The sequence below is a fragment of the Malaya genurostris genome, chromosome 2, assembly GCF_030247185.1.
Source record: "Malaya genurostris strain Urasoe2022 chromosome 2, Malgen_1.1, whole genome shotgun sequence".
Lineage (NCBI taxonomy): Eukaryota > Metazoa > Arthropoda > Insecta > Diptera > Culicidae > Malaya > Malaya genurostris.
The window spans coordinates 125135691-125162807 of record NC_080571.1 but is presented as its reverse complement, the minus strand read 5'-3'; the positions used below and the strand labels follow the sequence as shown (position 1 = coordinate 125162807).

The following is a 27117-nucleotide window of genomic DNA, read 5'->3' as shown; positions in this document are numbered from 1 at the left end:
TTCCTACTTCACGTAGAATAACAACAAATTTTCTTTCTATGTAAAGGTAACACTTAATTTTCACACTATTTTTGCAAGAGAAAAAACAACAACAAACCGTTCCAGCAAATTGAACGAATATTTCGTGCAATATGTCGTTCAACAAGCGCTCAAAAACCAACAAAATTGAACGGCCTGCTGAGAGGGTGTTGACTGTGAGAAAGTTTAGGCAATGCAGAGACGCATTTATATTGCAGCACATCCTATCAACGAGTAATCGGCAAAATAATACGGCGACTCTACTAACGAGGTGAAAATTAGTACAATAGCCCTATTTGAAAAATATATACATTCAAGCAAAACTAGTTGAATGGAAATGGAAATGGAAAAATTTAAGATTTCTTATAAAATAGGTGCTTTGACGAGAAGAGGGGGTCAAAGGTGCACGACATCCTGGAAGGAGCGACAAATATCATATCTTACTGTTTGTATCGGCAGTTTGATTGACTTAGCTCTGGTCGTCACAAGCCCCGACCTCATGCCTACACGGTGTCAAATGATGACTGGTGACTCCTGTTTTTAGCAGAATGAGGAGGTGCGGAGTATTAGCAAGCGGTGGGACAGAGTGCAACTGTTGATAAGGAACTAACATCTTACTATAGATGTCTCGATTATCAACCCACTTTGTGACTCTTGCTAATATTCTCAACGTGGGAAGTGTGCAACAAGTAAACTTTTATTAAAAATTATAAATTTTATATTATTAATAGTAACTATCCTATTGCCCTGAGCTTAGGATGATAAACTACAGGGCGCGTACCCTGCTTGGCGGATGAGGGTGGGAGTCAATTTACACTACGTGTTGACCAAGTCGGATCATACCGAGATCGATCGCTCGCTTAAAACGGTAAAACGAATTTATTATATCATCTGTATTTATCACAGAGTTGACATGACTGATACTGCTTGAAATTGACAATGGGCCATTGGGTTGTTTCAGGCATTACTGATGCAATTGGGATGCTTATTCACCCCGGCTCTGTGTTTCGTTCGAGTCGGATTGTTTCGATCGGGTGTGAAGTTTTGCGTTCTGTAGCTCGATCGAGTTCTCCATACAAAGGCATCACTCGATCGAATTACAGAGTGCAGGTTTTTACATTCGTTCGACGGGGTCCGACTCGATCGGTATGCAGAATGGGGGTGATTAATATATCACATTCGTCCGGAACAGGTGAATTAAATTCAAAAAGTGGACTTATTATTATCAGGAACAGAGATGCCAGATAAAAATTTCAAATATCTTCAGACAGCGTTGCAAAAGTCTGTATATCCGAAAACAAATCTGCTGTTAGCAAATATTGCAGAAATTTCTCTATGATGTATAACTAAACGAACTTGGAAAAAAGGTCGCGACAATTTCAAAAGTCTGTAAAATTTGCAGATTTACAGACATATCTGCAGTTCTGGCATCTCTGATCAGGAATAGGAGCGGATTGACATCTTATGAACCGTTAAGGAAGTTTCAAAACCCTTTCCGATCCGGTTCGATATCGGTACTGATGTTATGCAAATTGCATTGACGGCGAGACTGATTCGGGCAGGTGTGAAGACATTTTAAGCAATTGTGCCATTGTGTACATACTGTGGCTTCCCTGGACGGTCTGGTGTTGAATGCGCATCCTTACCTTACATCATATAGTCCAACAAACTTACTAACGCCTGACTTTATTTTATCTTATTTCATTTCATGGTGGGGGCGCAATGAAACGAGAATGTTGAAATGGGGAACTGTCATCGAGGGCCTAAGAGCAAGGAAATTTTTAGGAAGAAGAACCCTGGGGCGTCTCTGGAGAATGACGAAAAGGTGGTACTCTGAATGAAAACTTGACTTTTGTTAAGCTGAGGTAAGGTGGGGAGAGAGGGGTAAGTGCGCTATTGTTTTTAATGTCACTTTATTATTATTACCATTATTGTAGTTATTGTTATTGTAATTATTATTATTGTTCCATACGCTTTATTTTCAGCCACAAACACAGTAGTTAGTAGTAGTTAGTAAACTTCTAAATGCTATATTTCCCTATTTATCTCCACTATCCCTAACCTAATGTATCTGAAACCAGTGGGACTCAGAGCAGCGCCTGCTGGTGGAGGAAGCCGGTGTGCTATACGGTCTAGTGCATATCAACGGTCAGGCTTTAGTAGGCTCACAACCAGCTTGAAGTGAACCTCACTCAAGCAGATGGGCGGACACGGTCTGCCAGGTTGTGGGCTGATAAATTACAATTACAATTACAAAATAGGTGCTTTGACGAGAAGAAAATAAAATAGAAGAACAAAATCACAAAGCGATTCAAAAGGACGGAAAGTAATACATTTTGATTTTATGACATTGAACATACAAATTTATTGAAATTACATATCACAAATACAAAACATAAACTCTTAACATTTTTGGCATCATCATATCAATGTTCAAATTTGTAAATATATAATCTCTTACTGTATAAAAAATAGATCTACGATAGTACAATTTGTTAATATTTTCTATGACTAAGCGACCTGTTTGACAAATGCTTCATATTGAGTACAAATGAAGCAATTGTCATTTTGATATATTGTTAGTGTTGTGAATCTCCAAAATATAGATTTATCATAATATCCTGCTTATCTTCCAATGGGGACCGGTAACCCAGTGGAGTAAATTGGAAGCCAACAAAAATTATGTATTTGCCAGTGACTTTGCATGATTTGATGGCTGATATGATCTATTAAAAACTCGATTCAGTTAATCTCTCTATCTGGCAATAAAGAAATTAACAGAATGAGTTTAATTTTCGAAAAATAGTCTCAACTGCCGTTGAAAAAAAATTTCGTCGAAAAGTGTTTGAGGATTCACAATACCAGCAATGAGTGTACAATCCGAACGATAAAGATTATTTTTAAGAGCTCACAAACATTAAACAATTATAAATACACTTGACAAATTACAACAACCAACACAGATTAAAATTAGTACGCTATAACATCCTCTTCAAACTATGCTGTTATGATTTCAAATGAATGCTGCGAGATGCTGTTTCAAAAACTTTATGATTCGTTGCCGGCCGAGTTTATTCCAGAGTACATGAGGTTGATTACTGCCACTAACATGCCTTGGTCCCGGCTGGAAGCATTCATATAAAGTATTACCTTTTTCGTTGACGAAACATTGCCATAAGTCTATGTGTTTCCAGTGGTGTCTACGAACCAGACTATTGAACTTTTGTAACCTATCAATAATGCCCGGTATGTGTGAGCTGTTGGCCATCGGTGATATAGTAGTCAGTATCACAGATGCACCGCGTATTTCCAAATTTTTCATCAACTGAAACAGATCATGCTGCATATCGACAAAATCATACCCGTGCAATAGGTCCACTGCACCTATATTAACTATGACCCGTTCGTTAATATAAGTGGCCTTTAAAACTCGGTCTGCCGCTTCTGCAATCGTCAAACCGGAAATGCAGAGACCACTTTGCTGGATAGAATGTCCTGAGAAAGAAAAACGAACACGATAGTTTAAAACCGCATGTTTGACTATGATAAACACAAGCTATTTGGTAAGCGTTCAAATTGTCATGTTAAAGAGAATATAATCAATATTTTATTCATTACCATCCCCTATAATTTGTTTGCATATAGAGAATTTGGCTTACCCGGGTCAAAATCAAATCCCAATTCCCATCTGGCTAGCGAAAGGAAAAAGTCGTCTCCGACCATTTGGTACCCGCAAAAATTGGGTCCCATGTTCGGCTGAAATCAATAAATTTAAAGAAACTTCATTTAATCTATTCACGGTTTGAAGTTCTCAGAAATATCACTCACCACATTGGAGTAGTATCTTCTCTGTGTCATTTGCTTTCCTTGATGTAATTGTCGTCGTTGAGGTGGCAAATACGGAGCAACGCGCACTTGAACACGACTCCATGCATTCCGTTTAGGAATAAAATTCATATTGTCCTCAAAAAACTTCTCCCTCTGATCAGACCCGCTGACCTTTGTGCTAGTACTGTATGGTGTACTGGGAATCTGGTATCGTGAGTTTTGGTATTTCCTATTACTAATGCGTGGTGACTTTTGTTTCTTGATCATATCAGTGAGATGTTGCGTCCTTCTCGTGTTACAATACCATAGGTACGGTCCGTTGGGTGCAGCGAAAGTTGACCAAACACCTTCTATTTGGCGCAATTGTGCCGCAACTATGTCACGATCGCGATATGTCGATAGAAGGCTTTCCCCGGTGTGGTCCTTGTAGTCATCTGGTAACAAGTAATATAAGATAAGCTCAATATATTATGCGACTGATCAATACAAATTTCATGTAGTGAATATGTTTGAGATTTTCTTGGTTTCATAAAAACAACCACCTGCAATATTGGTGTTTGGCTGTGTAAAATAAATGCATTCAAAAACATTCTTCCGATAAAAATGCAGTTTACCAATAATTTCATCGATAGTAGCTCCTTCTTTACTACGGCTTACAATAATGCTTCTTAGGATAGTAATAACTTCCTCCATGTTGACGCCTTCTGAACGTGTAGCGCTAACATCGTTGATCTGATTATTTTCTACACTGATCATACTTGCAATTTGATGCAGGATCAAAAAATATATTCTAAATATTGATGCAACTGTTACTGACTCGATAGACACTCTCACGTGTTGTTTAAACATCAGAAAGAACTCGCAGCAGAAAGTGAACAATAGCGATCTGAAACCTTTTATACACTCGGGATAAATCAACACCACAAAGAAATTTTACAATAACCAATCGGAATTGTCCACACGCTGCAATTTGATTCGATATATATACACTAGTCGCTCGATTTACGAGTGTTTTTTTCGAATAATCAAAATGAATATAGCATGAAGAAAATTACATTTTATATGTGCTATAATTTATTATTGAACCTAACGTTTGTTAGAATGTTTGGTAATAATTAGTTTTTATCTAGTTTTAGAATATGAAATAATAGGTATCGAATGCATGAGACTTTAGTTTTGAATGGCCGATAAGATTCTTTTTTCGTTCGAAGTTCGCTTCAAATGCATGACATTTCGTATTTTCGCCAAGCGATGGCAGTAAACGCGCAGTAGTGTACTCTTCCGTATTTTTCCTTGTAAATATCTGAAATTAAAAGATGGCGCTGAAAGAAATAGTGTCATTTATCGCCATCTATTGAAATTCTTCCTATATTTGTACACGATCAATTACTTTAAGTTAAATTCAAAACACTCGTCACGTAGCTTGTAACGGGTTACCAAAAAACCTATGTGTTGAATTGTTGATGCATATACATGTATAGTATTGAAAAAATCAAATACACAAACTATGTTTACATGTCAAAATTAACTTATGATTAATATATGCTCATTTCAAAATTTTTCAATGTATTCGAAGTTGGTTGATCATAGAACATATTATCCAAGCAATCAATGCAATTTACTTATGACTACTTTAACTAATTAGTCAATATTTTGGTTTGTATACAGACAGTTTCTGAATAAAAAATGTAATTGCAATATCTTGTTATGCTTCGTTCTGCGTTTTAATTCGTGCTTAATGTTTAGGAGCAAGAAAGTGTTGGGTAAAGGATAGCGCATGAAACCTACACATACCAATGAAGAGATGATGTACTTCATCGTAAAGTATTTGTTTACAAGCAGTGATGTGTGAGGTACTCGCCGTGCATTTATGTGTGCGATGAAGTGAAACAGGGCAGGCATAGAAGGGTCAGACGCCTAGTTTCTTTCTGAATAGTTTTGTTTCTAGCTTCGTTGCTATATGATGGCTGACGAGTCGGAAGAGGTGCGCTCTCTGCTCTCTCGTCATCGTTTGACCATCGTACGGGAAATAATTCAAACAAATCTTATCAAAACTCTGGTTAAAGGCTGTGTAATTAATGTTGAAGACGAAGAACTAATCAATTGTGAATGTGATGCAGAAAAAAAGTGTGACCGTTTAATTGAAATAGTCGCCAACGACGGCTTTGAGAAATTTAAGCAGTTTTGCTACGCAATCGAGAATGAGTGCAGCCAGCTGATTTCAGATCTAATCAACGATAAACTGTCGCATAGTGTAGAAGGTATGAAAACAGTTCATAAACGTTGTTAATGTTAAAAATCATATTTCTTGTGATGAATGTTTTGACTTATTCTGTCTGTTGACAAACATGATTCTCAACCATCACAATGCTGATGGGGAAGCATGAAATGAGAACAGATTATTTGGTTGCTCTCTGTGTGCACCCATAATTGTTGGCCATCGTGGTAAATTGAATTTCGAGAATAAGTTTGCAATGTTAGATAAATTAACCTGAAACCTCCATTGTAGTTTGTTGTAGACTTTTTTCTGGTTTGATACATGTTTCTCTATCCAATAAATTGTATGTTGCTTTGAATCCGTGAACTAGTATTGAATATATTCTTTTTTTTGCATAGCCACAAATTTGTTTACACAAATAAACATGCGAACAAACAACTTGAGCTATTTTTTCTGTTTCTCGGCATTATTTCTGTTTTTTGACATATTTTTTTTGGCATAACCTAGCAGTAGAAAAAATAATGAACATGAATAGAAATAACCTAGTAGTGTTAGGAAGCAAATCGACTTTGTCTTTCTCTACAGAAAGGTAATAGAATTTCTGGAAAAACCGACTTTCGAACCTGAGCTCGACGAGATTGAAAAATGTCTGTATATATGTGTCTTTCAAAAAATTGTTTTTACCGCTCACTTTTCTCGAAGATGACTGATCCGATTTCCGGAAGCTCAGGCTCATTTGAAAGTTACTATCGGACCATTGATCAAGTGCGACGGTCAAATGACTGTCATTTCCGGTTCCGGAGATGTAACGGTATAAGTGACGTAATCGACAAAACGTCGTCGTTTCTCAGAGATGACTTAGCCAATTTGAACACGCTTAGACTCGTTAGAAAGCTACTATTGTGGATCAAGTTCAAAGATTACATGGCTGTGAGTCTGCAATTTTATGCAGCACACCTGATATTTCTGGCCCTAAGAGGCTCCGAATGACCTTAAGGTTAAAGCCATAATAAAAAAGCAAAAAAGCAGGCAAAATTTCATTCTCGTTTTGTTCAGAACCCAATTTTGAACTTTTGAAAGTTGGTTCAGTTTTCTCTGAAAAAAGTCTAGTTTCGAAGCCTTTTGGCATGAAGCTTTCGCAGGTGACCGCCATAGCCATGTGATCAAAAAGACTGCTCCGTTAATGGCTTCAGGTTTGTAAATCATGACCCATTTGATACCAACTTTTATGCATACAATCCATAAATTTCACAAATACTGTAGAAACTAAATTACGTCTTATCAATTGCATAGAATCAGACCAGTTTTGAATAGTTCTTCAGCTACATTAGGCATTTGGAACGTTGACCAATTTTTCTTCTTCTTAAGAATAACTCGAGGGTTTAGAATATAACCCCGGGTACGAATTGTGGAATTCTGCATTGGGCATGGGTTTGAAAAAAGGCATTTTATTCCTCTGAGTTATCCAGTAAATTCTAATTTCCCGAATCTTAAACGATATAATAATAATAATATAATTTCCCGAACGTGCTAGTTAAACAGACTTACTTTGACAATACCAATTCTTGGGGCCCAACTCTTTGAGATCCGGAGAAAGTGCTCAAAAGGCTTCTAAATCCCATCTAGTTCTCGGAGAAGATTTATCTGGTTATGCCCTCATTTTAAACCGTCGTTTAAGCGATGACTCTTTTAGGAACGAGTCTATTCCAAACAGTAGGTTTTATTCGATAAAGCCGAAATTTTGTATTCGGCTCCGGGAATAGAGTTGAAATGGAACTTAAATTGACTTTTCGTATATACAGTAATGAGAAAGGTACAATAACATGCTTCCGGCGTTGCTGTTAATTCTATTTTGGTTGTTAAAAGCATCATTGTGGATTTTTTGGTAATGGTTTTTTTTAAAGTATCTGACGTTGGTTGTTTTATCAAATGTACTTTGTTGCATATTAGATGATTTTATTATTGGATGTTGGTGTGTTATTTTCCATTTTCCACAATATTGGACAGTAATCACATTCGACCATCTGACTGTTGTCGACGATCAGTAACATATATTAGTGTATATTTATATTATCGACAGCGAGTTCAAATGCGCAGAGGAGAACTGAATAAATATTGAACAATTCGAACTATTGAACGAGACCAAAAACAAGTTCACATTTGAAAATTAGCTCAATTCCGCTTCTATACAATGAATTTATCTTCAAACAAAATTTCTTCGTGGTTATATATTTTCAAAGTTTTATATAAATTCTGATAATTTCACAAACTTCTTGTCTTCGAAATTTCTTATCTCCAGTTCTAAATATCGAATCAATTCCGTTTTTTAAAACAATCTTCCTTGTTTTAAGAGCTTACTAAATAGTTATTATGATAATTTTAGTTTGTTTATTAACTTGTTATAATAATAATTCGATTGCTTAAACAATGTTTTTGTATTGATATACCCAGCGGTCCGTAATACTTTAGTCCCCCTTGGTCCGAATGTTGTCTCGGCGGCCCGTCATAAACTAGCATATAGAAGCTAGTAACTATATAATATTTGCGAGAGGCATCGAAGCTTAAATGTGGACAAGTTGAAACGATATGCGTTCAAAGTGATTAAAGGTTTTCAAATTCAGTGATCCATACCAGTCATGAGAACGGTGATTAGTTTACAATATGATACCAATGGATACGATAAAAAACATGCAAATCCAAAGAACGGAATTATTTACACATAAATTTTTGGACAGCTACTTTATTGATTAGAAACTAACAACAAATACAATTATCTGCATGTTATCTATGCGGTGTCGAAGGTGTGGTAAAATTGCAAGATTGATTTCATTTCGAAGGCCTCATATTTAGATATCTCAAACCATAATCATAGCGGTAATTCCAAATAAACTATTCGAAGTATCTTTATCACATTTTGTGTCTCTTTTTTTTTTTTTTTTTTTTAAATAACTATTTATTGGAATATGAGTTAAAATTAAATTATTAAGATTTAAATTGGGTGTTCAGCCACAAGTGGTGACTTTTCAGCCCTGTTATATATATATATATGATTTGGTTATTACCATGAAGACATCATTTGCTTCCGCAATTCTGAGATTTTTGTGTAGGGAAAATTCTAAACCTACTTGTATTGTGTAATGGGGAAAAGGAACTTATATACTAACTTACTAACTAATACAGAGAGCGAATCGATTCAATTGAAGATTGCATCGATTTTTGTCGGAATTTGCTTATAATATTATGTGACATTACATCTAATGGTTCTATATTTGTGAGTCTGTGTAACTCATTTGTACTAAACCAGGGAGGACGCTTCAGAATCATTTTCAGAATTTTATTCTGAATCCTTTGAAGCGTTTTCTTCCTGGTGGAACAACAGCTTGACCAAATTGGTACCGCATAAAGCATGGCTGGTCTGAAAATTTGTTTATAAATTAACAATTTGTTTTTTAGACAGAGCTTAGAATTTCTGTTTATAAGAGGATATAAACATTTAATATATTTATTACACTTTGCCTGGATTCCTTCAATGTGATCCTTGAAAGTGAGTTTTTTGTCATACGTTAAACCTAAGTATTTAGCTTGATCAGACCATGTCAATTCCAAGCCATTCAATTTGAGAATGTGATTATTGTTTGGTTTAAGAAAAGAAGCTCTTGGCTTGTGAGGAAAGATAATTAATTGCGTTTTTGCTGCATTTGGTTTAATTTTCCATTTTGACAGATAATCACTGAAAATATTTAAACTTCTTTGTAGGCGACTGCAGATCACTCTTAGATTTCTACCTGTGGCTAACAGACTTGTGTCGTCACAGAATAGCGATTTCTGACAACCAACGGGTAGATTTGGAAGATCAGAAGTGAAAATATTATACAAGATTGGAGCTACACTCGAACCCTGCGGAACACCGGCACGTACGGGTAGCAATTCAGATTTACAATTCTGATAGCTAACCTGAAGAGTACGATCAGTTAAATAATTTTGAATCATTTTGATCAAATAAATAGGAAACTGGAAATCAGACATTTTTGCTATTAAACCTTTGTGCCAAACACTGTCGAATGCTTTTTCTATGTCTAGAAGAGCAACTCCAGTGGATAACCCAGAAGATTTATTTGATTTTATCATGTTCGTTACTCTGACAAGTTGATGAGTAGTTGAATGTTCATGACGAAATCCAAACTGCTCTGGTAAAAAAATTGAATTCTCATTTATATGAGTCATCATTCTTAACAAGATAATTTTTTCAAAAAGTTTACTGATAGAAGAAAGTAAGCTAATTGGGCGATAACTTGATGTTTCTGCTGGGTTTTTATCAGGTTTTAGGATAGGAATTACTTTAGCGTTTTTCCATCTTTTTGGGAAGTAAGCTAATGAAAAACACTTGTTGAAAATTTTAACCAGGAGTCTCAAGGCAACATCGGGAAGATTTTTAATAAGAATATTAAAAATTCCATCATTACCAGGAGCCTTCATGTTTTTAAGTTTTCTAATAATTGATTTAATTTCATCAAAATTCGTCTCAATAATGTCATCGTGTGATAACACTTGGGTTGAAATATGATCATATTTCAGTGAGACTTCATTTTCAATAGGACTCACAACGTTCAAATTAAAATTGTGGACACTCTCGAACTGCTGAGCAAGTTTTTGAGCTTTTTCGCCATTTGTAAGAAGTATTTGATTTCCTTCCTTGAGAGCAGGAATAGGTTTCTGAGGTTTCTTAAGAACCTTAGAAAGTTTCCAGAAAGGTTTAGAATATGGTTTAATTTGTTCAACTTCTTTAGCGAAATTTTCATTTCGCAAAAGAGTAAATCTATGTTTAATTTCTTTTTGTAAATCCTTAACTATGTTTTTCATAGCAGGATCACGAGAACGTTGATATTGTCGTCGACGAACATTCTTCAACCGAATGAGCAGTTGAAGATTGTCATCGATGATAGGAGAATTTAATTTAGTTTGAGCTTTGGGAACTGAAAGATTTCTAGCTTCGATAATATAATGATTCAAATTATCAATTGCTGTGTCGATGTCCGCAGAATTTTCTAAAATAGTTTCATGATCCACATGATTTTCAATGTGAGATCTGTAATCCAACCAATTAGCTCTATGATAGTTGAAAATAGAACTAATTGGATTAATTATAGCTTCGTTGGAAAGTCTGAATGTTACAGGAAGATGATCTGAGTCAAAATCAGCATGAGTAATCGGTTCACTACAAATGTGACTTTGATCTGTTAGAACCAGATCAATTGTAGACGGGTTTTTCACGGAAGAGAAACAAGTAGGATTACTGGGATGAAGAACTGTAAAGTAACCAGCTGAGAGTTGATTATGAAGTATTTTACCATTACTGTTATTTTGCCTACAATTCCACTGGACATGCTTAGCATTTAAGTCCCCTATTACGAAAAATTTCGATCGATATCTTGTAAGTTTTTGCAAATCGCCTTTAAAGAAATTTAATTGTTCGCCGGTGCATTGGAATGGCAAATATGCTCCAGCGATGAAATAAATTCCATGAATGGTTTCAACTTCGATTCCCAAGCTTTCAATAACTTTAGTATTGAAAGAAGGTAAAATTCGATGTTTAATTTGCCGTTGGACAAAAATGGCAACTCCACCACCAATTCCAGTAAACCTGTCAAATCGATGAACCACATAATGTGGATTACTTTTCAATTTTACATTTGGTTTAAGAAAAGTTTCTGTCACAATGGCAATATGAATTTTGTGAACTTTGAGAAAATTATAAAATTCATCTTCACTCGATTTCAAAGATCGAGCATTCCAATTTGCAATATTCAAATAATTATTTAACATCACTGTTAAATTTTTAAATTCATTATAATATTATTTGCAAATTTCCATCCGATTTGAAATGCTTCAAAAAGTGATGAAGTCGAATTCATTTGGATGATCATTTGAAAAAGTTGATCTTGTAGGTAGATCATTTTATTTTCAGTTATATCGCCTAAATCGACTTCATTTAAAGAAGCGAATGGCATTGAAGAAATATTTGTAGGTAGACTGCCATTAGAAGAAGATGATTTGGCCGGTCTACCTATTAATAAATTGTTTTCGTTAGAAGAAGAACTGCAAGGCGGTCCTGTGTTTTGATTATTTACATTAGAAGAAATAGGAGATAGATTTCTACCTAATATACCAGCATAACTGACATTAGAAGAAGATGATGACGAGGTCGATCTACCTGTCAATAAATTGTTTTCGTTAGAAGACGAATTGGCAGGTGCCTTAGAAGAATTTTCAGGTATGTTCTGTAAATTTAAGGTCGTTGATTTGACTTGTTGTCTAAGCGAACGAGCGTTTAAAATTTTTTCCCTGACAGGACATTTCAAATAATTGGATTTATGATTTCCATTGCAATTTGAACATGAAAATTTATCAGTGGTTTCATTCATTGGACAAGCGTCTTTCGAATGCGATTTACCACAATTCAAACACCGTATATCCATATGACAATTTTTGGTTCCATGACCGAAGCCTTGGCAACGACGACATTGCGTTAAGTTTGCAATACGATTATGCCGTTTATAATGTTCCCAATGAATTTTAATGTGGGAAATGAAACGTACTTTTTCTAAAGTTTTCAAATTGTTTACATCACTTCGATTGAAGTGTATTAGGTAAAGTTCATGGGAAATTCCAGAGCGTGGTTTAGAAGTACCATTCGCTCTTTTTTTCATAAGTATTACTTGGGAAGGGGCAAAACCAAGCAATTCTTTTAGTTCATTTTTAATTTCATCAATACTTTGATCATTTGATAATCCTTTCAAGACAGCCTTGAAGGGTCTGTCTGATTTTATATCATATGAATAAAATTTATGAAGTTTCTCGGACAAATATCGAATAAGACGTTCATAATCTTCCAATCCATCCACCAAGACTCGACATTCTCCTCTTCGTCCGATTTGAAATGAGACTTTTACTTCCGGGAGAAAAGTAGAAAGCTCAGTACGGAATGCTTTGAAGTCGGAAATCATCACCGTCACTGGTGGCATAGATTGATGTTTCTTCCCAGAACGACAAGCGTCCATTTTGGGAATTTTTGAAGAATTTTCTTCTATGTCGCTACAATCGGATTCAGGAAGAATCTCGTAAATATTGTTAGACGGCATAGGATCAACGGAAGGGAAATCCGTCCGTTGTCTTTTATTTTTACATTCAGATTCTATAAGATCGTGAATGCTATTAGAAAAATGTTGAATAACGGATTGTGATTTATTCCGTATTGAATTATTTTTAGCCTTAGGCTTGTTGCCTTTCCGGTTGGACGCAGGCATTTTTGAAATTAATGAAATTTTAAATTAAATTAACTAGGCTAAATTAGTCTTCGATTAGACTCCTAGCTAGCCTTAAAAAAGGCTGATTAATTTCTTAGTCACTCTAATATCACTCTTTGTACCACTTAGTCACTCTAATATCACTCTTTGTATCACTTAGTCACTTAGTTAGTGATTCAGGTAGCCTTGAAAAAGACTGAAGCCTTGAATCAATGAAACTCTAGGTAGCCAGAAAAAAAATTCCAGGAGCCAAGAGCTATACGCGTGCGGTGCGAACGACTGTTCAACACCGACCACATTTTGTGTCTCACTTTATCGTTTTGTTATGAATACGACCTACTTTAGTATGGGGCGCCTTTTTAAAATTAACCTTGTACAAGAATGGGTAGAACTCAATCGCGAATATCTCTGGTTGTATATAACGCTGCAACATAATTTTTTCTCCATATCATCGTAAATATTTTCAGCAATTTATGACAAAATTAAAATTGAACTTTTCTAAAATCTTTGGTATGACCGAGCATTAGGTTGAAATTCAGTGCCAAAACAAAACGCGCAACATTCATGAATTGAGCGAACGGTCGCACAAAGCGTATCGTGGAAAACCGACACATAGAAATACGGAGTATTTTCAATTCTGTGCAATTTTTCTCTGCTGTGCAACATATCTTTAAGTTTCTCTGTTGATACAAATATTTATTCACAACGATTGTGCAATTGATACAAAAACTTATGCGACGATCCCATCACAAAGGCAGTAATAAAATCAGCGAAAAAGCAATTGTGAAACTCGTGAAAACTACTACGTATTGTAAACAAGAAATGGAATGACGTTTACAAAAACACAACAAACAAAGTTTATAATGAATAAGTTTCACATTTGATTTTCAATATAACTGCTCTTAACATGGATCTTGTAAAATAATCTGCACATGAAAAATAATAATGCTGTACATATTGTAGAATTGATGTTTTGTGTTTATTAAATGAAAAATCGACAGCAAGCCGCATTTTTATTGTGAAACACCAGAAATTTTCAAGTGCCTTTGAGTTAACGTGTTTCGATGATTCTGCTTCTATTTATGTAAATATAACAGTCTATTGTTTTCAATGAGAACCATCGGAATGATGTTTAAAATATGTATATTCAAACATTTCAAAATTTTCAGACGATTTTGATCAAACTAATGTTCTATTGAACTTGAAAAATCTCGAAATGAATTTTACTTGAATTTTTTCCAATATGGTTCACGTAACTTAATGACTTATATTATTTAATTAACAGGAAAACATGAAAATCTTAACATTTCATGTCTATTTTGGAATTTACGTTTTTTTATCAAACTAGTTGAATTAAACAACAATACAGTATAGTCATTCATCTTAGCGGGCCCGACTTCTGTGATACGCACTGTAGGTATTATTTTGGTAAGCCCATGTGCAAGAGTTGCAAAAACAAGTTACCCAAGCGGTAATATATAACTATGAGAGTAACTATGATGAACTTAACTTTTCGTTCAATATCTTTAAAAAATGATGTCAGGTCGGCTCTTTTTTTCACGAAATGAAAACCGAATACAAATTATCTGATTGATTTTCGTTTTCATTGCGTATGTAATGTTGTGTTTCTGCAACTTTTATGATAACATTCTCATGTCTGCAAATTTGGCGTTCATTTCAAACAGATAAATATTGCACAACTTTTTTGCAAATTTTAAAATTCATATCATTGTTTTTCTAAAACTGAAGAAAATTGCACACACTGACCTAAAAATTAATGAGGCAACCAAAACTATGCAGACTCAGCAGAAAAGTATTTTTTTCAGAATGTTTCTCAATTCGGCTTATTATTTTTTGCCTTTTTTCATTTCGCTAATTTTTCTTCCACAGGAGATTTATAGCAATTTCGACGTATATTGTGTGCGATACAATCATGGTAGCCGTTTGGAAAATTTTTGATAAATTGCACAATTACTCCCGTTTTACATAATGATGTGTACATTTTTGCGGAACTTCTATAACTGCTAGTGAAACATGAATAAGTTGGTGATTTGCTGCACAATTGTTTTAGATGTACTTAAAGTTGTTCTACAGTGATTTTTTCAGTAGTATTGTGAAACTTAACAGTGATAAGTTACACAACCGATTTTAATATATTTAAAAATCTTTCTGAACATATCTAATATAAAAAAAATCATTCTAAAACAATTGTAGGACATCTTGGAATTTCAATAAGTTACAATTGATACTTGAGTACCAATATAAATTTAAAAATTCTAGATGGCTAAAACCGATTTGTAGTGGATTTTTCATTTTATGAATGAGTTTGAACATTGCATTTTATATTTATGCGGTCTTATCACCTAAACAACCCCGTATTTTTTTTGTTTTCGTGTGTTCCGCCTTATAATTGTACCGTTACAATTATGCAAGTGACGCATTGCAATTTTGCAAAATTCTCAAAATCAATCAAATAGTACGTGCGATTATTCGGATATGTGGAAATAAGCTTGTCAGATTCCGTTGTATTCACGTCATCCAGTTATGTTTCTGCCATTACCCTCCCACCTTTTTTCGCTATTATTAACTATCCTTTGGATAAAATCATGGTGAGGACAGAGTTATCAGTTCCGCTTCTTGGGGACGGGTGTAGCGTGATGGGATAGTCGATGCCTTTCACGCAGCCCGCCTGGGTTCGATTCCCAACCCCGCACATAGGGTCAGAAAGATTTTCTGGTCCGAAGAGGCGAATGACCTAAGATGTTAAAGCCTCTATAATTGAAACAAAAAAAAAAAAGTTCCGCTTCACAATTATACGTTGTTTTACCTTTCTCATATACAGGGTCCGCCATCTTATCCTTCCGCTGAACAAAAATGGTTGTGTATAAGCTTGAGGAACGCGTGAAAATAGTGCCAACCGGGCTTGCGATCAGCTTGAAGAAAACGCCGATTTTTGCTAAAATATCATCTTCTCGGATGAGGCACATTTTCATCTCCGCGGGTATGTTAATAAGCAAAATTGTCGCATCTGGGGACGCAAAACCCGCACGTTATCATGGAAAAGCCAATGCATCCTCAGAGAGTGACGGTTTGGAGCGGATTTTGGTCTGGCGGTATCATTGGACCATTTTTCCTCGAAAATGAGGCAGGAGCCGCCGCCACAATCAATGGCGAGCGCAACCGCGCCATGATTAGCGATTGGTTCTTCCGGTTACTTGAAGAGGAAGACTTGGACACCATTTGGTTCCAACAAGACGGCGCTCCGTGCCACACAGCTAACGCTACGATCGATCTTCTGCGCACAGTCTTCGAAGATCGAATCAAAAATGTACTAAAAACTGGATCGAGTTCATCGAGCTAAGCAATGTGTGTGTGTGTGTGTGTGTGTGTGTGTGTGTGTGTGTGTGTGTGTGTGTGTGTGTGTGTGTGTGTGTGTGCGTGTGTGCGTGTGTGCGTGTGTGTGTGTGTGTGTGTGTGTGTGTGTGTGTGAACGTGTGAACGTGTGTGTGTGTGTGTGTGTGTGTGTGTGTGTGTGTGTGTGTGTGTGTGTGTGTGTGTGTGTGTGTGTGTGTGTGAACGTGAGTGTGTACTAGGTTTTCTCGGATGGCTGAACTGATTTTGGCAAACTTAAATTAAAAGGTATCATGGTCCTATACGGAATTCCTGGATTTCATCCAGATCCGACTTCCGGTTCCGGAGTTATAGGGTAAAGTGTGTTACGTATTGTACACTGTCACTTGAACCGGCGAAACAGAAAACGTAAAAAAAATCCTAAACTGGTCTCAAAACTACACAAATCGATAGTCATTATCAGTAGGCAACTAAACGAACCGATTCCGGCTATCCTGGTTCTCGATATCCGGTTCCGGAAGCAACAGAAATAGTGGTCATATATACTAAAATGGATCTCACTCGCTTTTCTCAGCGATGGTTTGACCGATTTCCCCAAACTTAGATTTAAATGAAAGGTCTTCCGGTCCCATACGGAATTTCTAAATTTCATTCGGATCCGACTTCCGGTTCCGGAGTTATATTGTAAAGCGTGTTGAATATTGTACACCGTTACTTAAATGTTGTAAACTGAACTCAAAACCGTTATTTTCAATCTTAGGCGCAAATGAAAGGTACTATGGTTCTACCAAAAATTACTCCATATTTTCGGATGCAACGAACATTTTAATCGTCATTTAGAGTGCGATGGCAAAAATGTATAAAATCTTCAAAATTTGAATAAAAACTAGTAGAGTTTGTACGTCATGTTAGTTGGTGGTCGTACTTCGATTATACCGGTTCTCGGGTGCCGGTGCCGGAAGTGCATATAATAGTGAACCCACTTCGTGAACCCAAAGCACTGTTTCATTCTGTATGTTGTACTAGTAAATGCACAAGAAACTTCTTGGTTTTTTTCAAAAATCGAAGAGAAAATTTTTGAATAGAATACCACAATATTATGCATGAGAAGGCATCATTACACCACTAGGTGGATTAGAACAGTTTTTTTTGCAGCATTTTCACATGCCTTAGTTAGTGCCATTGAATGTAATATAATGTGAATGTAAAACAATGCCATTCAGCACAAGGATGAATAGTGGGAGCATTTGCATTTGCGGGGGTCAACTTTTTAGCAAAATTTAAAAAAAAGGATTCATTATAAAATTTTTAAATCTCATGTCGAGAACGTAATAAAATAAAACTACTGTACGTATACTACCATAACACGTATACTATATACGTATACGTATACTACTGTTACGTATACTGTACTGTATGAAATGTGTAGTACTAGACCGTGTATCCCTCGAAAAATTTTGAATGATATGACTTCACATCGTTTTTAAATTATGTATTGAATAAAAAAAAGTGTTTAGAATAAATAATAGAAAAAAAACTATGTATTATCCAACTCTCTGTGCATGGAAGAGGCGCTAAAATGCTGATTGATTCATCGAAACTAGTAAAAAATTTATAGACGAAATCGATGTGATATACTCATATTTTACTCTATACTAATAATAAAATGTTTTAATTTACTTCGCAGATTTCAGTGATAATGCTTCGACATTTGCGAATGACGACTCATCGATCAAAAATGGAAGGTAAGATAATTTAAAGCCAAAATGACCATTGATAAGGAGGCTTATTACTTGTTCAGTACGACTATATAAATGATGGAGTTTACCTATATAAACGATCATAAGAGAAGATACCACGATAATTGCTTTTGGCATTCGTTCGGTTGAATTAAGTGCTAAAATAGCAAAACAAAATACCGAAACAAGATTTATATATAAGCAAAGCTATATCTAATTTAGAATTGCAAAGCAACACCAAACGGAACTCGAACCGCAGGAATTGCTGGAGCAGGTATTCTACTGTAATAACTTCTTAATAGAAAATCAAATTATTGTGTTTCGTTTCTCCAAAATAAATTCGAAAACAATATTGGTTATGAACGCTACTTTTACTTCATCGATTGCTATATTACATGAACAGCTGAATGTAAGAATCGTATAAATGTAAATTTCTTTTCAAAAACTGTTTCAATGCAATAACTGGGCAAATAAATTTTGAATGCAAACACCAGACAAAATTTGTTCATCCGGAACAAATCTTTCGGTTTTTGTCTTTAAACTTTTCTTAACACCTGTCTCGAGCACCATTTCACGACTAAACCTGTTCTCAAATATCTTTTGAATTGAAAAATCCCAGTCCGGATTTCGCATTCAGTGTATTTATCCTTGTTTCATACAACAATACTTAAGGATATCGAAAGTAAACTTATTTGATTTCAATGTAAATAAACAGAGTAATAAGTTTTTGATCGTCAATATCTCTTGTAATTAGAAATATGATTATCAATTTATGATAACATTTTCAGTTGTATGACACAATCACAAATTATTCAAAATTAAAGATTTCTTAAATGTTTGGTATCAACGAGTATCAAAAAGGAAAGCTCATGATGCGTGTTTGTGCTATATTTTCAGTCATAATTTTGAAAACTAATAGCTTAGTGATCTGTTATTTTCTGAGCACCGGTAATTGGAGCAAGACATACGGGAGAGCAACACCGAAGACCTCACGCTTTTCGAATCAAGCGAGCAGCAGAATTGTGCCGAAGAACTGCGCAGTAGAGCACACAGCAAATCTACACCGAAGCACTGTTGGAATGAAGCGAGCAGCAGAATGGTGTACAGGAAATTCATTGGGAGAACACTTTAACCGCGATTCGTGTTTCCAGTGTGCAGTAGTGAAAGTCGTCAGAGCTTCATGGAAGCGCTGTGTATGGTGTGTTCAAACTCGGTTAAGTTGTCCGGAATTCCAGTCGTAATTAATTTTGAGTTACCGCCGGAGATGGCTAAACCGATTTTAACAAGCTTAGGCTCGTTTGAAAGCTACGATTGGGTCATTGATAAAGTTCGAAGATCAAATGACTGCGATTTCTGGTTCCGTAGCTATGATGGTATAAGTGATGTAGCCGACAAAACACGTGGTTTTTACCGCTTTAATACATATAAGAGTGCCAATATTTTGGTGTCACCTCTAATTTCGTACAGCGGAAGTCCTCAAAAGTTCAAGCACCTCGAAAAAAGTCCTCATGCAAAATTTGAGCTGAATCGGATATGGGTAAGGGGTGCTGCCCGGTGGTTAACATTTGAAAATATTCGATCTTGAAAAATCACCATACCCGATCAACATATCATATCTAAACTATTTTTCTTTTTTAAACTTGTTAGAAAATTATATAATTATATATATAATTATATATATTTTAACTACTAACGAGACCAGGCTTATATCAGCATTTATTACAGAAACATCTCTTTTGTTATAAATTTGTTACTGCTTGATGGTCGGGCTCCCCTATCCCGATACATGAGATATCCGAAATCTAAAAAGTCCCAGAAAATCGATTTTTAAAATATTTCATGCGATTCTAAGACTTTCGGCATAAAAAAATGTTCGATTTCGGAAATTTCATGCAACGCCATGTTTATTTACCGCTCGATTTTCTCAGAGATGGCTGAACAGATTTCAACAAACTTAGATTCGCTTTAAAGCTATTTTTAGGCAATTGATTAAGTTCAAAGATCTTACTTACGGAACAGGAAGCAAGAATATAACCAAAATCGTTTCGGTCGGTCGCCAATAACTAACATAAACAACAATTTGTGATTAGTTTTGAGCCAAATTTTTTGCCATCAGCTAACAAAACTTGCTCAATATAAGAGGTATATGGTTAGGTAAAAGTATTTTATACACTCTTACGCGCCATGTGATTGAAAATACTCGTGAAATTGATTTTTTACCTATCGCTCTGTGGTTCCGAAATTGGAAGTCGGAACCGAATAAAACTCAATAGCGTTTCAAGGAAAAATAAGAACTTTTATAATCGGTCAAGTCATCTCCGATAAAATCAAAAGCAACATTTTTGCACATACACAAATACACTGACATTTTGCGATCTCGACGAACTGATTCGAATGGTACATAACACTCGGGCCTCTTTTTTAAAGTTCGTTTTTTTATATGAAAAAGACCATATCGATTATTATAAATATTATAATGACAGTATATAACATTTTACCATTATCAAGATATCCAGCTTTCACATTTCACTATCAAATCGCAAGCAACATACTTTTTGGCGAGCATAGCAGTAAGGAAGAGAAATGTCAAATTCGTGCGCGCCAAAATATCAGCATTGCACACCATACAATTGACATGATAGGTTAGTGTGATGCCGTGCGATGGCGTAGCTGAACCGAATATTGATTTCTCGCTAAGCTGATAGGGTCTGATATTACTTACTCATCGTTTTTATCACGTCAGACGAATAGACAACCTGGAGAAAGCCAACATATGTTCTTATGATGTGCCTAGTTGAATCATAAAACATCGTCTATGTACCATTCAGAATCAGCTGCATTCATGCTTTCAGGTCTCATCTTGTTCTCATTACAAATTAATGGCTTCTTTTGTCAAGAATATTACTTTTTTTAAGCTAGAGTACATATGCTAGAAGAAGTACTTTTATGTTTTATGAATGGATACATTTAGTGTACACTCGTGACCTAGTTTCTGAAACAAAATTACGTATTGCCACTTCACTTAACTTCGTACTAGAGATGATAATACGAACATAAAACTTGTCTAGAATGCCTAGAATTATATTTCGCGCGGAAACCTTATTCGTCGAAGTTTTTTTTTTTGTCTAGGTTGTATGTCTGTCAGTGACATCTGTTCCAAGTGTCACGTCAAAATATTCATTAATGTTTAGTGTATGTCTGTTTTTCTGAAGTATGCAATCGGCAATTTTTACAATGATTGAAATTATTCAGCAAAGAAGTTCCATTAAATTTTGTGTGCTGAATCAAATTTCTAGTGCCGAAAGGTTCAGAATGTTGCATAAGACATTTGGTGATAATTGTATGTCGCGATCAAGTGTTTTTAATTGGTATAAGTTGTTCAAAAATGGTCGAGAACGCGTTGACGACGAACCACGTCCAGGACGGCCATCAACATAAACTAACACGTCAATAAAATCAAGGAATTGGTGCTCGACGATTAACAGTCAGAGACCTTACTGGGATCGTTGGAATATCGGAAGTTGAATCAGTAAAATCCATTTTGAAAGATCTTTTGGACCTAAACAAAGTAAAAGCACGATTGGTTCTAAAATCACTCAGTTTTTTCGAAAAACAACTTTTAGTTAATCTGTGTTTTTCGCAAAAAAAAATCCAACCTATATCGTTCCGCATTCACACCGTATTCGCCAGGTTTAGCTCCGGACCGGGCCGTGCGCAGGGGGAAAGGGGAGGGGTTGATTGTGGTGGTAGTAAAAAAAAAACTTCAAAAGTAGAACTCACTTCGATTTCTCAGCGACGCTTGAACCGACTTTCACAAATCTTGGTTTAATTTATAAATCACATTGTCTCAAAAGCTATTGTGAAATTTCTTTCGGATCCGACATCCAAAATTTTTGAAATTTTCAAAATATTAACGGAAACTTTTGCTTGGCTAATTTTTTGATATGTTATGTTAAAAAGTCTAAGTTTAAACAAAAATGATGATGTGTAACATAGCTCCCTCTATCCACAAACAGCTAAAATCAATAAAAACTTATACAATTAGCGTTTTCAAAAACAAAAATCTTACTTTTTATATTTTTATCTGAAGAATATAAACAAAACGTTTAAAAATCGTCTAAGTCGAATTCACTTTTCAGAATTGCTGGCAAAACCGACTTTCGAACGGCGCCTCGGAGACTCATAGTGTTATATGCCATTCGAATCAGCTCGACGAGGTGGGAAAATATGTATGTGTGTGCACTTTTCAAAGAATTTTTTATCGCTCAACTTAGTCGGAGATGGCTGAACCTATTTCGATAAGCTTACGCTTGTTTGAAAGCCATTATTACACCATAGAACAAGTTCGTAGATCAAATGGCTGTCACTTCTGGTTCCGAAGATAAAATGGTATGAGTGATGTAACCGACAAAACGCGTTGGTTTTTTACCGCTCAATTTTCTTCGAGATGGCTGAGCCGATTTTTACAAGCCTTGGCTCGTTTGAAAGCTACTGTTGAATTGTGAATCAAGTTTGAAGATCAAATGGCTGATACTTTCGGTTCCGAAGATATAATAGTATAAGTTACGTAACCGACAAAATGCGTTGTTTTTTTATCGTTCAGCTTTCTCAGAGATGGTATAAGTGACGTAACCGACAGAACGCGCCGATTCTATACTGCTCCATTTTCTTTGAGATGGTTAAGCCGACTTTAACAAGCCTAGCCTGAAAGTGACTATTGAATTGTGGATCAAATTCAAAGATCATATGTCTGGTACTTTCGGTTTTGTAGATATAATGGTACAAGTATGAGTGTTCGAAGAGCTTACCGTTCAATTTTATTGGAGATTGCTAAACCGATTTCAACAATCTTAGATTCATTTGATAGCTACTATTAAACCATTGATCGAGTTCGAAGATCAAATGACTGATGCTTCTGTTTCCGAAGATATAATGGTATAAGTGACGCAACCGACGGAACTCGTTGTGTATTTACCGCTCATTTTTTCAGAGATGGCTGAGCCACTATTAACAAACCAAGACTCATTTAAAAGCTACTATTGAATTGTAAATCAAGTTCGAAGATCAAGTGACTGTCACTTCCAATTTCGAAAATATAATGGTATAAGTGACGTAACCCACAAAACGCGTTGTTTTTATCGCTCAAATTTCTCTGAGCTAGCTGAGTGGATTTCTACAAGCCTAGACTCGTTTAAAAGCTACGAATGGAATGGTGGATCAAGTTCAAAAATCACATGGCGATCAATTTCGATAAACTTAGGCTTATTTGAAAGCTAACAATTTCAATCAATTTTTTTTGTTTCGGTTATAGAGGTTTTAACCTTAAGGTCATTCGGCTCTTCGGGTCAGAAAATTTTTTTGACCCTATGTGCGGGATTGGGAATCGAACCCATGCAAGCTGTGTGAAAGGCATCGACTTACCCATCGCACTATACTAGAGATGGGCAAAATAGTTCATTTCAAAGAACCGTTCAGTGATGCAGAGTTCTATTAAAAGAACTAGTTCTCGAGAGCCGTTCGTTAGTTAGTTTGCTTGTTGAATGACTAACCGAGATCCCAATTAGAACTGAGGTTTCGTAGTTCGAAAAAGATTGAGCGAGCGAAAAAAAAGGTCAACCAATTTGAACTGTTGTACTGAAGAACTGCCGTTCTCAAAAAAAGAACTATTGATCATTCATTCTTTCAAAAGAACTAGTTCTTTTGAGCCGTTCGCGAACGAATTGCCCATTTCTACACTATACCCGTCACCCCAGATGTAACGTTATATGTAACGTAACCGACAAATCCCAATGTTTTTCAATGCAACAAAATTTTTCGGGCATAAAAGAATCGATTTCGATAGACTTAGTTTCGTTTGAAAGGTACTATCAGGTTGTTCGATATGCTGGTCGAGAATAAAATCAATGTTTCAATGATTTCTTGATCGGTTGTGTATAAAAGATTCAATTTTTAGAAAATCATATGTACACGTATCTCTATCTACAAACAATGAAAACCGCTACAACTGATATTTCCAACCACAAAACTTCAACTTTATCAAATATTTGCATTGTTGCCTTTCTCATATAGAAAGGCTATGCAATCACTGTGAAAACTGACTTTTGAAAGGAGGACCGGAGGGCCGAGTTTCATATACCATTCGATTCAGTTCGTCGAGATCACAAAATGTCTGTGTGTATATGTGATAACCGATTTTTTCAAACTAAAATGCAAGTAAAAGGTCTTGAAATTATTCAAAATGTTCCCGGAAAATTGATCCAGAACCGACTTTCGGTTCCGGTATTACAGCGCAATACGTATTTTTTTTCAAAGTGATGGCGAAACGAGGTTTGAAGTTTTATAAAATTTACTGATAAATTAATCTAGTTGGCAGACCTCGTTAGTTAGTGGATATATAAATCTACTTTGGGACTACTAGTCCCCGGTTTCCACTTCCGAATGCTCCGGTAATAGTGAAGAAAAGCTTCAAAAACGGAACTCACTTCGACTCACTCACACTTATTTAAGAATATAATTTGTCCTATTTATTTTAATAAAGCATTCGATGATCATTCTTTCTAGTCACAATTTTTGAGAAACAAACTAATTTTGATGCAGAAAACATGTGGATCAATAAAAAAGTGATCATCTCAATATAGTCATAGCTAGGTAGATGAAGCACGTGTTTCAACTGAAAAAAAAAACATATTTCCGCAAATTAGAGACTATTTGATCGAAAGATATTTATTAACTCCGAGCGCGCGGCACGAATTGAGCCTTGAACACGCCTGGATCAGACTAAGTATAGAAGCGGAAAATCAGTGTATTAAATCCTTTTTTTTTCATTTTTTTCGTAGGGGGTATAAATATATAAGTATTCCGATTAAATCGGAACCATATCTTTACGTCCACAGGAATGGTATTTCGAGGATAAGATATTGTTCCATCTTATTGTTTAGAAAACGATAAATCGACGTTTCGGATAATCTCATTGACTATTTCCATTATGGTCAGATCTGATTTTACAATATACCAAATAGGCTGTTAAGTAACGTCACTATACAAAAATGGCAATTTTCTCGAACAATATTTTTTTATTATTTTTTTTATTTGAGCATGCTCATTCAATTGTTTTATCGACAGTGTCAAAAGGGATAGGAAAAAACATTATGAATGTTTTGTGTTGCTCTTGTTTCATTCATTTACCGTTGATTTCACCTCTATCAATGAATGCAGAAATCAGAAATTACGTTTCAGTAGTTTATTCTTCTGCAACTACAATACTGCAACAACAAATCATATCCTCTGTATACAATACTTCCGGCACCGGAACCCGAGAACCGGTATAATCAAAGTCGGTTCGTAAGGCCACCAACTAACATGACACACAAACTCTTCTCGTATGCACTCTGAATTACGTTTACGTTTGTTGCATCCGAAAATATTTTAAGTGACGGTGTGCAATATTGAACACACTTTACACTATAACTCCGGAGCCGGAAGTCGGATCCGGATGAAATTCAGGTAATCCGTATGGAACCGGAAGACCTTTCATTTGAATATAAGTTTGTGGAAATCGGTCAAACTATCGCTGAGAAAAGTGAGTGAGATATATTTTGGTATATACGACCACTATTTCCGGTACTTCCGGAACCGAATACCGGGAACCAGGATAGCCGGAATCGGTTTGTTTAATTGCCTACTGATAATGACTATCGATTTGTGTAGTTTTGAGACCAGTTTAGAACATTTTTTACGTTTTTTGTTTCGCCGGTTTAAGTGACGGTGTACAATATTGAACACATTTAACCCTATAATTCCGGAGCCGGAAGTTGGATCCGGATGAAATTCAGAAATTCCGTATGGGACCGGAAGACCTTTCATTTGAATCCAAGTTTGTAGAAATCCGTCAAACCATCGCTAAGAAAAGTGAGTGAGATCTATTTTGGTATATATGGCCACTATTTCCGGTACTTCCGGAACCGGATACCGGGAACCAGGATAGCCGAAATCGGTTCGTTTAGTTGCCTACTGATAATGACTATCGATTTGTGTAGTTTTGAGACCAGTTTAGAATTTTTTTACGTGTTTTGTATCGCCGGTTTAAGTGACGGTGTACAATATTGAACACACTTTACCCTATAATTCCGGAACCGGAAGTTGGATCCGGATGAAATTCAGAAATTCCGTATGGGACCACGAGACCTTTCATTTGAATCTAAGTTTGTCAAAATCGGTTCACCCATCTCCGAGAAAACCTAGTGAGATTATTTGATACATACACACACAGACTCTGCTCAGCTCGATGAACTGAGTCGAATGGTATATGACACTTGGCCCTCCGGTCCAATTTTCACTAGTCGGTTTTTCAAGTGCTTGCATAACCTTTCTATATGAGAAAGGCAAAAAATTTAAAGAGAAAGTGTTTTTGCATATTATCAGAATTCATTAAAACTTTTAAAATATATAAGTACGAAGAAAAGTTTTTTATCAAAAATGCACGTCTTTATAATTTATTATATAGAAACTGAAAAAAACCTGAGTCGATTTTAAAATATGAACTTGTTCATGGTGTACGGTTTGTAAAAGGCTGTGCCTTAGAGAAATCTAACATCTAACAAGAATATCATTGAAATTCGTAACCTGAACCAAATCTGAGTGACTGAGTATGTCGTAAAAG

The 27117-nt window shown here is 35.7% G+C and overlaps 2 protein-coding genes across 2 annotated transcripts in view; one reads left to right on the top strand and one right to left on the bottom strand.

Annotated features, from left to right (window-relative positions):
• Positions 1-2389: 2389 nt before the first annotated feature.
• LOC131431105 (maternal effect protein oskar) lies at positions 2390-4739 on the bottom strand. The gene is made up of 4 exons (XM_058596605.1): positions 4461-4739; positions 3847-4280; positions 3678-3774; positions 2390-3513 (listed from the first exon to the last, which is right to left on the bottom strand). The coding sequence occupies exons 1-4, from the start codon at positions 4693-4695 to the stop codon at positions 3032-3034; spliced, it is 1248 nt and encodes a 415-aa protein (XP_058452588.1). The 5' UTR covers positions 4696-4739; the 3' UTR covers positions 2390-3031.
• Positions 4740-5786: 1047 nt separating this feature from the next.
• The window catches only part of LOC131432084 (tight junction protein ZO-2), a 101920-nt gene continuing 80589 nt past the window's right edge, over positions 5787-27117 (top strand). The window contains exons 1-2 of the mRNA XM_058598145.1: positions 5787-6107; positions 18407-18464. Of these exons, the coding sequence (XP_058454128.1) occupies positions 5807-6107; positions 18407-18464 (359 nt within the window). The 5' untranslated portion in view covers positions 5787-5806. The remainder of the gene's footprint in view (positions 6108-18406; positions 18465-27117) is intronic.

What these genes read in the sequence shown, in the direction of transcription:
- LOC131431105 (XM_058596605.1), bottom strand. Translation starts at nt 4,695, where the DNA reads ATGTTTAAACAACACGTGAGAGTGTCTATCGAGTCAGTAACAGTTGCA. An exon ending in TACTATCGATGAAATTATTG is followed by an intron (nt 4,281 to 4,460) that starts GTAAACTGCATT and finishes ACTTGTTACCAG; the next exon opens with ATGACTACAAGGACCACACC. An exon ending in GAAGATACTACTCCAATGTG is followed by an intron (nt 3,775 to 3,846) that starts GTGAGTGATATT and finishes TATTGATTTCAG; the next exon opens with CCGAACATGGGACCCAATTT.